Consider the following 18,231-nt stretch of genomic DNA (forward strand, 5'->3'; position numbering starts at 1 on the left):
AGGTCATAAAGTTCATTACATCATGTACTGAAGTATGTCTAGAGTTTCATTCCCTCATTACATCACTGATAAAATACTAAGTTTTCTAAATGATGGAGTTCAATACTGTTGAAAATTGTGATCTATACTTGTGAGAAGCTTCTAAAAGATTAGAGAGTATGCATGAACCATGGTTGCCATGCGCCATGGTAAAATGTGGAATACTCTAGAACCTAGATATCTATATGGTCAGATAAGCATGTGGAAAATTATAGAGTTGGATATTTTGTAGAAAATGTGTACAATATGGACACATGGCAGAACCATATGAGCCATGTAGTCCTATAAATAGGGGTGCTCCCGTGCCCTCTTGCTATACTATGGTATAAGAGGTATCAAGTAGAAGATGGCAATGTTGTCACGTAGAGTAGAAGTGTTATGGTAGGGTAGTTATATAAAGAGTGTAAGAGTCTTAAGTTGTACTTAGTTATGGTGAATAAAGATTTGAGTCCTCAAATAGAGTTGGTTTCTCATACTGATGTCTAAGTGAAGGTCTTCTTAAAATAGTGTAGTTATAGGGTCCACGGAAGAAGTGGTATTACACTACTTTGGTACCACTTCTCGAAAGTCGATGTCAAGTTAGAGGCACTAATTTGTCAACTAATACTAAACTAACTATAATTAAAGACTAATTATATAGTTTAGCGGGCTAAATAACTCTTAATTTAGCGGCTACTCTGGGCTGTTAATGGATTTAGTCTTTTACAGCTAAAAGATAGATATCCTAGCTTTCTTCTCTCCCAATAATTGTAGCGGAGCTATAGCCGGCTATTTTGAACATTGTAGGCTATAGAAAAGAAAAAAATAGACGGAGATATGATATTGGGAGCGCGAGACAATGGTGGAAATTTGACCTCGGTTGCCGCCAGGATTGGGCAACGCGAATAAATAGCAACCAGTTTTGGGCACTGTTGGAGCTATATTTTTTCTCATTCATCCCTAAACTGATTTTTAGAAGTGTATTTTGGGCACTCTTAGAGATTCTCTAAGTGTCACTTTTTTTAGTCCTCATGTGTTTCGTTCGTTCGTCACGCGCTCCCGCGCAGGCTTTGTTGGTTGCCCCCGCACACACCTACCCCCACCGGCACACCCACGTCCCCACGTCCCGCACCCACTTCCGTAGTTCCGTCTCGGTTAGTCTCCTCGCCGACCCTCGCCGCCGGCCCTCTCCCGAGCCGCCCCGCAGCTCGCGCCGCGACGGGTCGCCCGCGCAGGCCCCGCGGGTCGCGCCACCGCGGGTCGACCGCGCCGTTGCGAGTCCGGCCGCCGCGCGAGGCAGTCCTCCCCGGCTCCCCCATCCTCGCGCTCGGGTGCTGCCTCCCGTCGATCCCGGCATGCTCTCCATCGGGACTCCACCTCTCCGTCGCGCTGCCCCATCCGCTGACCGTGGGTTCGCACCCGCCGCCGATCCCTTGGTAAACAATTTCTGTGTTCTAAAATTCTCTGATTTTAATAGTTGGTGGCCAATTTCTGTGCTTCTGATGGTAACAGATTCACCAACAGTCTGTGGCCGGGGTGAAGTGCACAGCCACACTTGGAGGTGAAAGTCAAACAATAGTTTACAAACAAATGCTATTGTCACATTTACCAGCACAGCTTATGTGAGTTATGCAGTTATCCAGTTGAGGGTTGTTTTCATGCCTGCATTAGCTATCTGCATGCCACATCTATTTTTTCTCAAACAAGGAAAACTGGTTATTAAGTAGGAGGATATGGTTCATACTGGTCCATGCTTCTTACTGATCAGTATCAGGCTGAGATAACTGCTAATTCCCTCATGCTTATATGTAGAATTTGGATTGTTAAAAATATTATCTTGCACCGCTGGGTGCAAAAATTTCAGTAGATGGTTCTGTTGTCTTTCTAACATGTTGTATAGAATCATTATATCAAATCCGCCAACTGTTTAAGCAGAAAAGCAATGCAATCTAATTACTCCTAGGACTGAAGTGCCAACTATGATAAGCATAAAAGCCATGTTCAGAGATGGATTCCACAAGCTATGAATATTTTCAAAATTAATGTTGACGGCTGTGGGGATCATCATTAGGGACCACGAGGGGTAACTTAGACTAATAGCTTGGATAGGGACCCAAAGGAGGCTGCTGCATGATGGGAGGGTATTTGTCTGGACCAACGCATGAGTTAGAGTTTGTCTTTTTCTTTCTTCTATCTTCTAGAGACCAGAGTGTGCGAGGACTCCTATCTATAATGATATTTTTGTAAGGCCTGGCAAATCTGTAGCTCACTCTTATATGAAATTCCCTACTGAGCTTGCAATATTTCTCCTGATGTGTTTTCTGACTGCATATAACATTTGTCTGCAGCAGCTCCAAATCAGTAGTTTGTGACTTCATTTCTTCTCTCAACTGCAGGTGTTTTATGCTGCCATAATTGCTGTGTTACCCGGACACCCGTGTCTTAATTTTTTTGCTGAGTCGGATACCCCGCACCCGTGTCGGATTCCGAGTCTTATTTGCCGTGTCCCCAAAAATTCTAATGAATCGGACACCCGCACCTGAGTCGGACACCGACACCCGCACCCGTGTCCATGTAACACTGCATAATTGGGGTCACATATTTTATAATAGTGCAGACATCTTTCGAGTATATTACTGGGTATTATGTTAGTGGATGGCAGAGGTAACTTGCAACTGCAATTACTAATTTGGGATAGTTTGCATTGTCCATTTCTAATGATGAGAGGTCTAATTGTGCAGATATTTGAGCATCGTTGCTGTTGCTGTTGGTGCTATACTCTTCATGCTCACTAGCTTTTCTGATCCTGGGACTGTTACTGCTGATAATGTCTCTCAATGTGTATCAGCCTACCCATATGACAACATTATCTTTGTGGAGAAAGAATGCTCTACTTGCAAGATTCCTAGGTATATTTTACTAACACGTCAGCTAATTATTGCTTGCTGAAGACAGTGGAGTAGTAATCTGTAAGATGATAATTAGCTGTTTACTTAAGTACAACTGTAGAATTTAACAGATGAGTTGCAATGAGCAATCCTACTTAAGTCCTTTTGATTTTGTTAACACTCTAGGATAATAACTTCCGTTCTCCTTTAAATATTCATCATGTCTGTTACCTTTATTTCATATCTTAAAAGTGATTCATTAGCCATGTATATGCAGACAAGCCAGGGCAAAGCACTGCAGAATATGTGATAAATGTGTTGCTCGATTTGATCACCATTGTGGATGGATGGTACTTACACTTGCTGCTTGATGGTATTGCTTTTGCTTTGTTTATGTTCTGAATTTGTCCTTGTTGATACAGAATAATTGCATTGGGGAGAAAAATACTCGCTATTTTGTGGCCTTTTTGGTTTGGTGAATTTTGCTCAGTTTTTTCTACCTTATAAACTTTATATGGTCTAAATGGAAAATTTAAAGGCTCATACCATTTCTAACAGATAATTGTTTATGTTTTCCTATGTTTACCTTCTGCCTGTCTTTTAGAGACTAAATAAAAGTCCCTAATAATCAACATGATGTCCAATTAAAGCTTCTTTATGTTACTACGTACCTGGAATGAACTGTCATTCATTATGAGTACCAAATATTAAGCCAAGTACAACTACCAACAATATGACATCAACCAATGTCAGAATACAAATAGGCGTCTCAAAATAGATATGCTATCTGACTTTGGCTTCAAGATTAACTTCTAATAGGTTGGATCATTGGTTGAGGGTGTTAATGTATGCCTAGATCACCTAAGTTCAAGTCCTCGTCAAGGCGAATTTGTGTGCCTATCCAATCTGCATACCATGATGCTCGGAGCTGCATCTGCAATGACCTGGTATGGAACATCTTTTTTACTGGTCATATTTTGTACAATCTATTTTATACCAGAGATATGATGTACAATGCTTACTGTTTTTTTAACTAATAAATTTCAAATGTAGGCTCCTGCTGGCAATGCTGAGAATATACGAGATGAATGATATCCATAAGACCGTTAGTGTTATTTTAGGATTGAGCACTATAGAATGTAACCAGTTACTTGTTAACATTGCTAAAAGTTTTTACAAAGCAACGAGATAAGAAAAATGAGTGAATCACAAAGCTAGAGAATAACCTTTTCGGCTATATGATCTGCTTATTCAGGTATGCTTGCTTTCTATAATTCCCCTTTTGAGATGCTCTCACGTTTTTTACTGGACTTGTGTGCTTTTGCTGGTAGGAAACTGCCTTTTTGCAAAATACAACGGACTTGACAGATTTTGTTAACTTTGGTAGAAATAAAAATGAAGAGAACTCTTTTATTCATGAGTATGAGCTAAAAGGCTTGACTTTCAGAGCTGCGAGGTTTGTAATACTCTATCCCAAGGATAACAAACACTTTAACAACCAGATTGCTTTGCATCAATTGTCTCTCCTTTGGTGATAAATCTGTTCCTGAAGTATTTTTTGGTTGCGAGTTTTTCACCCTTTAACATGTTGGTTTGTATGCCTTGTTGCGGGCTATTCACCAATTATCTATATATACCAAAACACAATCAGGTTATCGAAGAGCTTAATGCAAATAACTTGCATAGTTAGTTTACACTTTCCTTTTCCAAATCACCCGATTTGTATAAATCGTTCTGTTGGTTAGCAAGGTTTCAGTTGATACGCTAAAAAACTTATATACAATGCCCATTGGATTATCCTTACAAGTTTCACTTTGAATAATTGTGCAGATGTTTCTTTTTGGCGAAGTTATATATAACTCTGGTAGCAGAAGGGCAGAAGCATATGCATTATTCTGTCATGCCCGAACTCTCACTGATTTCGCACTGCTGCAGGATGCAAAACAGTCCTAACAAGGTTTTGACACTGAACCGACAGCTTGTTAACTTTTTATTTATATATTTCTTTGGATCTTGAGGAGGATTAATGTGATAACTAGACACTAGATATTGGAGTTTTATTTGCCGTCCAGTTGATCTCAACTATTTCACTTGATGATAACACAAAGGTATGTTATCATCATGAAAATTGTCCACATAAGCATTGGTAGGATACCCTGGCGATCTAGGTTTGCACTGAATTACTTCTGATTATATCAATTGTCATACGATGTCAAAATTTTGGACAAGTAACTGGATACCCAAAGGTTGACACTATTTTGGCTTTTTAAAGTGCCTCTGGAGATACTTTGAGTGGCAACCTGATAGTTTGAATAGCCTGATATGTCTGGCTGCCTGTCTCCATTTCCAAACTATCTTCATTATTATTAGCACAGCAAGCCAAGCTGTTGCTAAACATTTTTAAATAATACTACTAATGATATACTAGTATCTTGCAGGAGAACATGTATCTTCTTGATATACCAGAGAGCTATCAATCAGCAATCGGTGAGCCAAACACCAAGGGTCCATGTCGCATCGCGCAATTGAAAGGATTGTGGCCCAAGAAGGGAGGGAGGATGAATTGGGACTTTTTAAAATTCTACCAAGTCCTTAACCTACTTCTGGTGTTGCCCAAGCCTATAGTTCAAAGACCTAAGAACTAGAGCACACTAACATGAAGGAGCTAAGTAGGTAACCACACTAACAAAGCCATTTCCTTAGAGGGATCACACTAACATGCAAAGGCTAACCCAATTGAAGCAAACTAACAAGGCAAGTCCTAGTCTCAACAAACAAGCAAAGAGCAAGAACTGAAAAACAACTAAGTAAATTGCTTGAAAGTAAATGAGAAAGGACAAGAGACAACCGGATTTTTTCCCGTGGTATCGAGGAGTTGACGCTCCCCCCTAGGCCACGTTGGAGCACCCACAAAGGGTGTCACTCCCTTGCATCACGAAGAGCAAGTATCCACTAAGAATACCCTTTCTCCATCTCCGGAACGGTGGGCTTCAAACCGTGTACAACTTCTTCTTGGGGCACCCACAAACTCCAAGAGCTCACCAAGAACCTCCGATCACCAAGACCAGCTAGATGTCGTCAAACACTAAGAGTAACAAGCTCTAAGTCTTCACTTGACCATCACTCAGTTGGCCCTAAGGTTCTAGCACACTTGCACTCTTGCAATAGATTGATTTCTTGTTGAATTTCTTGATCTCAAGTTGTGGATGTGTTCTCTCAGCTCATGGGGTGGCCTCTGATGTCCAAGGGTTCAAAAGGCAGTGAAGAGACCCGAGGTACCCCCTTAAATAGGCTAGAGATCACCAAGTGGCCGTTGCCCACTTTCTGAAAAAAGCTGACAGATTCGGATAAACCGACGCAGCGGAAACAGGTGGGTCGGATCATCCGATCCCACTAGCCTTTTTATTTTAGCCGTTACAGTTTAAACACTTGCTGATGTCATTTGTCTGGCCTATTAGTCCGAATCAGTCTTGATCAAAGCTTCGGATCATCCGGATCAACTGTGATTTGAATTCTAGTTTAACGTTCACTTGATCATTGCTACTGAGCATTTGTCCGACGCTAACACTGAACACGTCAGATCATCCGGATCAACAGGGTGAAAAACCAGCTGAAAAACAAGTTCTCTGCAGAATCACCCGACGATTTGTCCGACGTTGTCTTTTGACCAGGTCGGATAATCCGAACCCACTAGCATTTTTCAGCCCCCCAAAACATGCTCTCTGCAGAATACTCTGACTCAAAATCCGACTTGAATTACATAGGGTCCGATAATCCGGCTTCTTTAGAGTGTTTATCCGACGTGACCTATTCGGATTATCCGAACCAATAGAGTTTTCTATTTTCAGCATTTCTGACTTGGGGTTGATTCGAACGTCGATCTTCTCTGCTTCCAAGTGTTTTTCTGAGTATATTTGGTTGTCTTGAGCTGGTCTTGAGCAAGTGTGCATGAAATCTAAGGACAACTCTTGAATGGTCAAGCTACTCACTTAGAACCCCCCTTAATAGTGCGGCCATGAACTAAAAACTATAAAATCTATACTAAATCAAATGTCCTTCATCTCCTTGTGACACTTGAGTCTAGAAAGGTCCTTAGCCTTGACAATTTGAGTCCGTGACTTTGAATATTGATTTTGAGGGGTCTCCTTTCATTTGCGATTTTAACGGTTAAACGATAATTGCTACAAAACACACGTTAGCCACAAACGTCGTCACTAATAACCGAAACTTACCGATTAGCATCTACGGGCCTAGATGCTTTCAGCAATTCCTAATTTCCCACCACCATTCCAAACAGTGCTATGTATTTCAATCGTGCTCGATATGGCATAAACGTGACAGAATTCTGGAGCCTCGGGAACCGAATAAAGAAACACAAGAAGGATCTTTTGCGTAGGTTTAGGGGTCAAAACAAGACAGAATTCGACCTCCTGCATTTTGGTACATTGTGTTTTTGCCATTCGCTGCGTTTGCCATGTGCTTGATTTTTGTCAGGCCTATGTTAGGATCCCCAGAGAAATTTGGACAATCTCACTATGCCAAAAACCAACAAAGATGACACCATTTTTAGTGACGTGGAAGGGAACCGCGTCTCTTATATATTATTGGCGATGTGTTACAACAACTCGCGTCACCTATATATCTGCTCCACCCCGATGAAGAACAAAAGGCGTCACCGATGAAGACTTAGGCCCCGTTTGGCACGGCTCTTCCCGCGGCTCCGCCAGCAGCTCCACTAGGAGCCGTGCCAAACGGACGAATGGGAACTGGCTTCACATGTGAAGCCCCTGCTGGAGCCACCGACGGCTTCCACAGGCGACGTGAAGCCAGTGAAACGAGGCTCCACGCGCCTCCGGGAGCTGACATCGCCCTTTATTTCCACGATTGCCCCTCCCCCAACCCTCCAAGGCCCGATGGGAGAAAAAAAAAGAGCGCTCCCTACTCTCGTTCCCCTGCTCCCAGAGAGAGGCGATGAATCCTCGCTGCGGCCGGCGGGGCGGGAACCCGTGGCCCATGGCGCAGCGGGGCGGGAGGCCGGGCGGCGACGGGCCACGGTGGAGGCAGCGGCGGCGCGGGAGGCTGGGCGGCGGCGGGCCAAGGCGGCGCGCGTGGAAGGCCGGGCGGCGGCGGGCCCCGAGGCACGGCGGGCAGGAGGCCACCGCGGCGGGATGGGTCCCAGCGCGGCTGGGCGACGGTGGGAGCCTGGGGTGGAGAAGGAGGCACGGGCGGCGCGATGGAGGAGGGGGCACGGGCGAGAGGACTGCGGCGGAGTGGAGAGGGAGGCCCGCCGCTGTCGGATTTGGGGGATGCCGCCGTGGTTCGGTGTGGGTGGGTGGGCGTGCGTGGGTGGGCAGGACCCGTGTGGGTAGGATGGAGGGAGGGAGGGTGGTGGCCGGAGCTTGAGCTCCGCCGTCGCGGCCCGCCGCCGGGGATGGAGGCCGCCGGGGAGGGAGCTCCACCGCGCGCAGGGGAGAGGGAGGCGCTAGGAGCCTGGGATGGTGGGCGAATGGATAAGAAGAGAAGAGGGAAAAAAAGAAAAGAGAAAGAAAAAGAAATGGAGAGAAAGAAAAAAGATTAAAAAAATAGAGAAGGGCAATTTAGACATTTTACAATCTCAATCCAACGAGTGAAGTTATTTTGCCAAATGTTTCAGAAAACGGCTCCAACTCTAAAAAAACCGCTCCACCAGAGGAGTCGGAGCCGTTTTAGAGAAACCGGAGCCCTGCCAAACAAGCCAATTTGGAGACACAGGTCTACAAATCGCGTCACCAATTATAGAGGAGAGTTATAGGAGACGCGACCAACGAAACGTGTCAGTTGTCATGGGTATCCCGGACCCGAAATTTTAATTCAATCCAGTTGAACTTCTCTCGCGTCCGAGTACACACCGGCGCTGGCTCCCGACCCCCTTCTCTCTCCATCTCCATTCCCGTCCTCTCTCGATCCAAATCTCTCCCGTCAATGGCGCCGTCGCGCCCGCTCATGCGTGGGAACCGCCCGCCGTGAGTCTTCGCCACCCGCGCCGGCGGCACCTCCCGTAAGCCTTCGCGCTCACTGCCCTGCTCCTCGTCTCCGCCTTCCGTCTCGACCTCATCACCTTTGGTTCCTCCGCTGCAGCACCGACACCCACCTTGCACCCCACCGCCGCTGCCGTTCCTCCTCCCGAACCCCTATTTCCCCTCCTCCCACCCTAGATTTGCTGTGCTGCCACCCCCCCCCCCCCCCGCCCCCTCCTCCTCCTCCGGCGAGCACCTCGCCGGAGCAGGGCCACAACCACTAGCACCTCACCACTCCCAGCCCTACCTCCTCCTCCCGCTCAGATCCACCTAGAACTTGAAGATGCCCGATGCAGATCCATGGCCAGCGGTGGCCAGCCTAGGCGTGCTCTCCTCCCGTCGTGGCTGCAACGGCGATGCCACTCTTCGTGCTGCTGGGCGTCCGCGGCTTCTACTTGCAGGTGACGCCCTCGTTAAGCCTGCCCTGCCATGGAATCTGCCCTCACTCGGAAACTTCACTTTACCCCTTTCCCTTCCAGGTGAGCCTGCCCTGCCATGGAGTCTGCTCTTCAGTTTATTGTGCTCGCATGGTGTTTGCCAGATTGTCTGAGCGAGTATTTTTCACTTGCTGTCTATTGGGTGATAACTCTCATTTTGTTTAATAAATCTCCAATGCTTGTTTATACTATTGTGGAAAATGGCATGCTTGAGTGAGATTTATTGCTTAGTGAGCAGCCAGGACTTACTGAGTACTGGTGGTACCCAATGTTCCACTGTTCTGTCCTCCGCTGTAGTGAGATATATTGCTGTACCTTAAGGACATGCTTTCATGATTCAAATGAAAATGAAATTTTGTTGATTGGTACCTTTACGTAAATAGCCTTCTGTTCTAATATACTTTATTGTCTGGCATAATCAAAGGCTGTTTTTCATGTCTGCAGATTTTTCCAGATTATAGATTTGAAAGATTACTAGCTGAATTTGAGAAATCCATGTCAATGGAACTTGGTAAGTGCTTCATTGTTCCTTTAGTGTAACTTAACTATTATTTTGATGAATGATTTCTGAGATGCCTCATATGTAGTAGTATATCTGTTTGATTATTTTCTTTTGTATAATCAGTGTAAGTTAACTATTATTTTGAGGAATAAAGTCTGAGATGCCTCCTATGTAGTAGTATATCTGTTTGATTATTTCCTTTTATATAATCTGGAGGCACTACTGAAAGCCATTTATTTATTTTTTCTTGAACCATAAACTCGGCCGGGTGGGGAAAGACCACCCCACCGGTATTGACTTAAAAAGAAGCCTCGGCTTCCCCGACCGAGAAAATCCCCGAACCCTGGCCCCGCCCTGACACTGGGAGACGTAACCCTTGGGAACTGTGCCTGGGCCATATAAGGGTCCTCAGGCCGACCTGTGCCGTCTCACAACCAGTGTTTTGGCACACGGGGCCAGCGAGGGGATTTTTTTACCCTCAGCCTGAAATAAAAGAATAGTAGTCTTATGTACAGATAAATATGTTAACATGACAATACTTATAAAAAGAAAGGTAATTTTTGGCGCTTTCCCTTTCCTGTACTTTTTTGCAGGATGAGTTTGAAAGTCAAACTATGTTCTTATTCTTCATGCAGTTATCTATGCTTTTGGATTGAACTTTTTTGTTGTGTGTCACTCATTTAGATCATCTGTCGAAATTCTCTTTAAGTCTGTCTGAGACTGTCAGGGGTGTCACTTGTGCTTTTACATATTTAAATTTGATTATGATGTGAACTATCTAGCTTTATGTATGGTAATTTGTGACAATAGTTAGTCTCTATTGCAGCAATTGACAACCAGAGAGGTTTTGACGATGGAATTTTGTTATGGGCACAAGGTAAATAATTAATCCTTAGGCCTTATTCATACAAGTTATTTACATACTCTAAATAATAATGGAAAAGAAATTAGTCAACTACTATAAGGAGAAGTACCATTGACTCCTTCTGTTCTTCTGCTGTGACAGGTTAATGACTTGGACTTCCAGAGGAGAGCAAATATTAGTCCTACAAAGGTTCACAGCTGAATTATGACACTAATATATTTTCGATCATAAAGTAACACTGAAGGCTTTCTTATGTGTATACACATCACAAATGTGACAAAAATGTTACAGAACTTGCTAGATTCAGGCTTTCCGAAAGCTGTTCAGCATTCATTAAGTTCGTTAAGGTCACACACAAGCTGGTTCACAAATAACTTGAACTGCTGAGGAAAGGATGAGCAATATACTTCTGCACTCTTCCACTAAGCTCTTCCAGGCCTTTGGCATAGACTAGAAGTGGTCTGCAAATGTTCCTTCTATGAAAATTGTGTTAACTCAGAGTCCTTTCTTGAGTCTAGTACCATGTCAAGTTTCATACTTTCATGCACTAAGTAACCCAAAAATCTGAGTTGTTAAAGATGCATATAGTCACTAATCAGGGTTGTGCTTCCTGAAAGCATGATACCATTTGGAGTTCTGAACCATGCACCATAATGGTTTCTTATATTTCGTTGTATATTTCTCTACCTTATTGCTAAACTATGTTCTGTTTGTACTTAGCTCAGAATTTTGTTCACCTGCCTCTATTCCAGGTTTATTTTCTCATGCATGTTGTATTTACCTTCCAGGTAGCTAAGGCTTTAATTGAACTGTTTGGTGAAATGGTATTCGTACATGGTTTTGTCCATGTTGATCCACATCCATGAAACATATTAGTTTCTCCTCAAGGCAATGGAAAATTTTCACTAGGTACTCATTTTGCTCTCAAGCATGGTATTTTTCTACTTGTGTATAATCACATTGCAAGCATGGTGTATAACTGTGCATCTTGCAAACAGTAGTGAAGAAATACAACACTATTATAATATTATTATTATTATGTTCCAGCTCTTCAGGAATGAACGTGTGGAAGTCCCATCAAATTTTAATTGAGATTAAGAATGGGAAACTGGAGATATCAATTGATTTTAGTTTCTGTCCATGATCTCTGATGGATAATTTTAGTGGTTGAGGTTTAAGTAGTTACTGTTCTTGTGGTTGAGATTCAACATTATTGATCCTTTCTACATGCAATGTGATTGAACTTGTGCATCTCAGTTATCTGTCTTTTACCTATTTCCACTTGGTAAAACAGTTTGTGGAACTTAATTAGTTGTGATGGCAAGCAGTGAAGGAAGTCCAAGTTATGCAGTTTTTTTCTCCTTCCTTTTTCAGCTGCATTTTTAGGAAGGTTGGAACACCTATAGAATTATGTAATGGATAAAACATGTGTATCTCTTATGTATTTAAGGTGTATTTTAAATCCTCTTTTTTCTTTTTTTTTGTTTTTTAATTCATCATTGGAGTCTGAAACGCGTCACCAATGAGAGGGTCATTGGCGACACATTTTTTAAACCGCGTCACAGATGAGTGGTCATTGGAGATGTGTTTTGTGAACTCGCCTCTCCGATAATGGTTATTGGAGAGGCGTTTTTGTCAACCCGCGTCTCCAATGAGTCATTGGAGACGCGGAAATCCGCGTCACCAATGTGATTCACATCGGTGACGAAAATTTGGTGACGCTAATTTTTTTCGTCTCCAATGACAATTTTTCCGCGTCTCCAATGAGGGAATCTGGCATAGTGTCTTTTGTTGGTAATAGTTTTACTTCTCATAGACTATTTTGACAATGTGCTAAAGCATATTGAACATTAATTGAAATAGTTTGGAGTGTAGGGTGTTAAATTTTCTGTTATTTTCGATCCTTGTTTACTCCATGCAATCAAATTATGTGAAAAATTTATTACCCATGGCAATGCACAGTCATTCAACTATTACTAGTTGTTGACACTGTTTTTTGACATGTGTCAAGGGAGCTGATTTTAATAAAGGGAAGGTGGCCGATTTGAAAGAAATCAAAAGATACACAGGGTTAGAATCGGCCGATGGAAATCTATCCGATGGACCAGAAGAATATGCTTTGAAGATGCTAATCCACTAGCTCTGGTGTTCGGCCGATGGAGAGTTGCCGATGAAGTCAAGGAAGGAGAAGAGGATCCGGACTCTACGAGAATTTTGATGATTCGGTTGTAATATTTTAAGTAGTTTATCTTTTAGAAGGTTTTTTTAATCAAGTAATGTTTGCCGTAATCGGCTATGACTTGATAGCGCTAGGCTATAAATATCAGTTGTAAGGGACCAGAAAAATTTGATACACATCCAATATAACAAACTTTATAATTCCTTTGCATTTTTTTGGCGACTCCGTCTTTTCTTTTTTTCCAATGAGTTCTTTCAAGTTGATCAAGAACGCTTCACATTCGAGCGACTTGATTTGCTGGTGAGTTTTCGTTTTACCGAGTATATTTAAGCTTTAGCTATCGGGCGCATCGCTGTGGTTTCGTTCAAATCTATTCAAAAGTTATCAAGTTTATCTAGGCTTTGACTTCCGGGCGCATCGCTGTCGTCTCGTCTAGATTTATTCACTAATTATCGATATCGGCTAAATCTGTAGGTTTTCCTATGTTTTTTGGCCATTATCACATCTAAAAATATACTAGATTGGTTTTAGGTTTTGGAGTAACACTTGTGTTATCTCAAGAGCCGGTTTAGATCTGTTTTTAGCTCACATCATCTAAGTTACACATTCGTAGTTAGATCTTGTTATACATATGGAATCGGCTGTTCAAAGCCGGTTTTATCGTTTAGTGCATCGGCTGATCTTGCCGATGCGCTCTTTTACTACGCGCTTGCATTTAATATCTTTTTGTCGTCTATAGTATCGGCAAAACTTACCGATACGCCCATCTGAGAGATATTCGGAATCCCAGCCGATACGTTCTCGAATTTGACTTTGTTTTCTCCCTTGTCAATTTCAGGTCAAATTGACTGGCACGCTTGGTTGACTTTTCCATGCTTGACAAACACTTGCCCTCGGATTCTAGTGTGTTGATTTTTGCGTCAACACATCTTTTGGCACGCCTGGTGGGACAGAAAGCTTCAACATGGTGGACATTAAAGATAAATCTGCGGTCAATGAAGAAAACTAGATTTCTGTTCTTGAAGACCAGCTCAAAGAACAAAAGAAGGAATGTGAAGATCTGGTGGAGAGGTTCAAACGTGAATGCCTCAAGTCGTACATCGTCAACAGATCTGGTGAGGTGATCAAAAAGTTTAATCTTCCATCTTTCCAGTCATTGACAGAGGCTCAACGTGAAAGCAAAATGATAGATGCAGTTGGCCAAGCCGTGGCACAAGCCTTCATCAGGAGTGCAACAGTCATGGGCAACACGGTGCACAATGCAGTGGTCAAGACTTTTGCTGAAGGCACGTTTCCATGGTGCATGGGTCCTTGCTACATACAACCAGATCAGATGCAGTATATTTCCTTGGAGGTGTCTATGGCAGCAGCCCTGTCGGCTCAAGATAGCCAGGCAGGAACAAGCAACAGTCAAACTCTACCCCAGATGGCTATTGCGGCATCGGCGGGTACAGCAGATCCTATCTACTGAACCACGCCGCCGATTGCTACAACTGTGCAAGATGGATCTGCGTCTGTATTTCCTAAAGGATGGAATCCTGCTACTGGGTATGGTATGTATCTGGATTTCTTTTCTACACCACCCAAGATGCAGTTTAAAGCGTCGGCTCCTCAGCCGATAGCTTCTCAGCCTGATCCTTCGGCCATTCAGCCGATGGGTGCACAGCAGAATGCATCGGCAACACAGCTGAGTGCACAAGGCGCATGGAGTTCACAACAGATGGCACAAGCTAATGCATCGGCGCCACCGCCGATGACCCCACAGCAGTGTCTTGCTATCCTGCTCCAACCCCAGTCTTCTTCAGAAGTGTTGTTGTGGCAATCTCCACATCAGAAGGGACCAACTGGGTATTCCACAATCAAATAACCGGACAGATACGGTGTGTCAGTGTACCATACATGTAGGCTACTGGGCAACAGTCGGCTAAACCATCAACTCCACAGCCGACGATGACTCAGCAGATACTCAATCAGATGTCCCAGCAAGCACAGCAGATGCAATCGGCTCAACAGCCGATGAATCATGTAGCTCAGCAACTTGCGATGATGACCAATGCAGCGAGCACGGTTTCCCCCCCAGCAAATGCCAATAGTTGAGCCGCAAGTTGATTGGAGCACAAAGATAGCTGAAGTGATGAGGGAGCAGTTTGGTTTGAGGCCAAAACAACAATCTGTTATGTACAAGATTCCCTATCCTCCGGCTTATGATCAGATTTCTCTCCCACACAAGTACAAGATGCCTGACTTCACAGAATTCTCAGGGCAGGGAGAAGTTTCTACAATGGAACATGTTAACAGGTTCCTTCTACAGTTGGGAGAAGCGGGCAACCAGGATGCAGTCAGAGTTCGTTTGTTCTCCTTGTCTTTGTCTGGATCGGCCTTTGCTTGGTTCACTACTTTGCCAGCAAATTCCATATTATATTGGGCCGATCTAGAGAGACAATTTCATCAGTTCTTTTTTTCTGGGTTTACTGAGTTAAAGTTGACTGATTTGACCGGCTTAAGACAACGAAATGATGAATCAGTTACTGCTTTTATCCAAAGGTTCAGAGATGTCAAGAACCGATGTTACAGTTTGGTTCTGTCCGATCAGCAGTTGGCCGATGCAGCATTTAATGGGCTCTTGCAGCACATTAAAGATAAATATGCATCGCAGGAGTTTGAAAGTATTAGCCAGATCCAAGTCGGATGACATGAGAGACTCGATCCTACGAGTCCAAGAAGCCTTTTTAGAAAAAGATAAATTATGTGGAGTATTCTGCTAATGATGAATCTGAAGAGGAACAAGAAACGGGCGCATCAGCTAAGTGGATACAGAACAGCAAAAAGCCGGTGACGTGTCCGTTTGGGAAGAAAGAGCCTGAGTCGTATGGGTTTGACATCACCAAAGCCAACAAGATTTTTGACTTGTTATTGTCGGAAGGGTTGATCAAGTTAAAGCCATATCACAAAATTCCATCAGAGGACGAGCTCAAGAATATGAAGTACTGCAAGTGGCACAACACCATATCACATGATACAAATGAGTGCAAGGTCTTCCGACAGCAGATTCAGATGGCTTTCGAACAAGGGAGATTGAAATTTGAGGCTCCCAAGAAGATGATGAAGATCGACGGGCATCCTTTCGCCATGAACATGGTTGATGTGGCCAGATATGATGGTTCTTCTCAAGCCAAGATTCTGACGTCATCATCGGCCAGGAAATCTGGAGCTGCTAATCCTAAAGCGCAGATAGCAGCCGATGAGGTCAAAGGAAAAGATCCGATGAAGGATGCTAAACGTTCATCGGCACCACATAGACGTGTAACGTCTCAAATGCTGTTGAACAAGTTTCAGCGTGATCGTGAAAGGCGACAGCGTAGAGAAGAAGAGGAGCGACGCGAGCAAGGTCATTGGAGGTGTCCTTTCTTTGTCTACTGTTGGGAAGAAATGTTGACATTGCCATCGGCATATGATTGTTCTGAATGCAATGGTCAAGGCAGCCGATCATATGAAAGGTCACGTCATGAGCCCTATCGGCGTGAGCGCACTCCTGTACATGATCGGTTAGGAAAAAGGGTATCGGTGCATGATCGACTGGGGGGCAGGACAATGCTATGTAATACTGTTGGGAGAAGAGTGCCTACACACGATCGGCTAAAGCAGATGGCTGATGAAAGAGTACAAGATGATCAGCCGATGCGAAGAGATCCAGAACACGAGCCTGATTGCACGGACCAATCTCAATGGTGCCCAGGAGGTTTGACCAGGTCTCAGAGGTGACGTGTTCAGAAGCTACGCCAGCTGGAGATCATTGAAGAAGAGCGAGAACAGATTCTGCGCAAGAAAGGGATCAGGTCACAAGTTTGGCGTGCTAAGCCCAGGACCGATAGTGATCAAGATTTTGGATTATCGGCTGCGCCAATTAATATGGTTTTTATAATGCCGAAAGGGTTTATGGCGCCAGGTGATGAAGATCATGAACCAGAATTAGAGCAAACCATGGCACAGTTAAATTTAGAACCATTGCCAGCAACATTTGAAAAGCCAGAAGACGGCAAGAGGCAGCATCTTAAGGCACTGTTCCTAAAGGGATTCGTTGATGGCAATCCTGTTACGAAGATGTTGGTTGATGGAGGTGCAGCCGTGAATATAATGCCCTATGTTACGTTACGCAAGCTTGGGAAGAATCAAGATGATCTGATGAATACTGATATGATGCTAAAGGATTTCGAAGGAGTCGTATCTCCTGCTTTGGGGGTATTATGCGTCGATCTCACAATTGGCAGTAAGACCCTTCCCACTACTTTCTTCGTTATTAATGGCAAAGGTTCATACAGTTTGCTGTTGGGTCGGGATTGGATACATGCCAATTGTTGCATTCCATCTACTATGCATCAATGTTTGATTCAGTGGGTTGACGATACTGTTGAAATAGTATCGGCCGATTCGTCATTCAGCGTGGCATCGGCTGAAGCCCATATAGTGAGTTATGATCGGATGAATTGTCTTTCTGGTCATGCATGAGAGAAGGATTTCTTTTGGATGACTGATTATGAAGTTACGTCAGAAAAGTTAGGAGATTCTTCTGAAGAATCTTGAGCAATGAGGGATATGGCCGATTGTAGTATCGGCTGGATTTTGTAAGTTATAGCCAATACTAGGAAGTATTGCCTTTAGTGCAAAAAATATGTAAAAGCCGATTCGCAAGTTGAATGCATCGGTTGTGACATGGCCGACACGATATGAGTCGCCCTTAGAGCAATAAATCATAAAGACAAATTTTTGGATTGAGATTAAGTTGCCTGCTGATTTTAAAGATTACATGAGGTGTTCTTACAGTAATCCTAAAGCTTCCCGGATTACTTTTATCGCACGCAGGCGGATTTGATCAATGTTTTTGATTACTTGATTGTTGTCTGCTGATGAGCTAGAAATCGGCCGCAGACTCTTATGGAGTTGATATGCCTGGCGAGCATACTTTTGCTTATCTTCCTCGAGTCTGGTGATGGCCAGTGGAATCTGAGAGAGATCGTGATCTGCAGTATCTATTCCTTGATTTACTTGATTGAGTTCCTGCAGAAGACGATCACGTTTAGCCTCCAATGCAGCCTTGTTTCTCAGAATGCAGGCTTGGGTATCATTCAGAGATTTGATTTCGCCGATGGCCGATTCTGCTAAAGCTTTGAAATTATCTCTTTGCTTGATGATTTCTTCCTGCTGAAGACGATCGGCAAGTTGTTTCTGGGCCTTGTTGAATTCTGCACGATGGCTCTTGATAAAGGCTGCAGGGATTAATGCCTCTTC

General features: G+C 43.7%; 1 protein-coding gene, 1 long non-coding RNA gene and 1 pseudogene across 8 annotated transcripts; all 3 read left to right on the forward strand.

Moving 5' to 3' along the window:
• The first annotated feature begins 2,854 nt into the window (after window positions 1-2,854).
• On the forward strand, window positions 2,855-3,427 carry LOC120653961. The gene is made up of 3 exons (XR_005666912.1): window positions 2,855-2,927; window positions 3,184-3,256; window positions 3,329-3,427. It is a non-coding gene; the product is annotated as an uncharacterized LOC120653961 (long non-coding RNA).
• Window positions 3,428-3,754: 327 nt separating this feature from the next.
• On the forward strand, window positions 3,755-7,390 carry LOC120653302 (annotated as a pseudogene).
• Window positions 7,391-8,754: 1,364 nt separating this feature from the next.
• On the forward strand, window positions 8,755-12,233 carry LOC120655161. 7 transcript variants are annotated; one of them, XM_039932902.1, is made up of 7 exons: window positions 8,755-9,363; window positions 9,442-9,516; window positions 9,844-9,910; window positions 10,728-10,778; window positions 10,908-10,955; window positions 11,555-11,675; window positions 11,814-12,233. In XM_039932902.1, the coding sequence occupies exons 1-5, from the start codon at window positions 9,319-9,321 to the stop codon at window positions 10,910-10,912; spliced, it is 243 nt and encodes an 80-aa protein (XP_039788836.1). In that variant the 5' UTR covers window positions 8,755-9,318; the 3' UTR covers window positions 10,913-10,955; window positions 11,555-11,675; window positions 11,814-12,233. The 7 variants fall into 7 exon arrangements, 3 of the variants coding, with proteins under 3 accessions (XP_039788836.1, XP_039788834.1, XP_039788835.1); XR_005667354.1 differs by having other exon boundaries at window positions 8,787-9,363; window positions 9,442-9,541; XR_005667353.1 differs by having other exon boundaries at window positions 8,796-9,541.
• The last annotated feature ends 5,998 nt before the right edge of the window (window positions 12,234-18,231 follow it).

The sequence above is a fragment of the Panicum virgatum genome, chromosome 1N, assembly GCF_016808335.1.
Source record: "Panicum virgatum strain AP13 chromosome 1N, P.virgatum_v5, whole genome shotgun sequence".
Classification (NCBI taxonomy): Eukaryota; Viridiplantae; Streptophyta; class Magnoliopsida; order Poales; family Poaceae; genus Panicum; species Panicum virgatum.

What these genes read in the sequence shown, in the direction of transcription:
- LOC120655161 (XM_039932900.1), top strand. Translation starts at nt 9,319, where the DNA reads ATGCCACTCTTCGTGCTGCTGGGCGTCCGCGGCTTCTACTTGCAGGTG. An exon ending in TTGCCAGATTGTCTGAGCGA is followed by an intron (nt 9,517 to 9,843) that starts GTATTTTTCACT and finishes TCATGTCTGCAG; the next exon opens with ATTTTTCCAGATTATAGATT. An exon ending in ATCCATGTCAATGGAACTTG is followed by an intron (nt 9,911 to 10,727) that starts GTAAGTGCTTCA and finishes TCTCTATTGCAG; the next exon opens with CAATTGACAACCAGAGAGGT.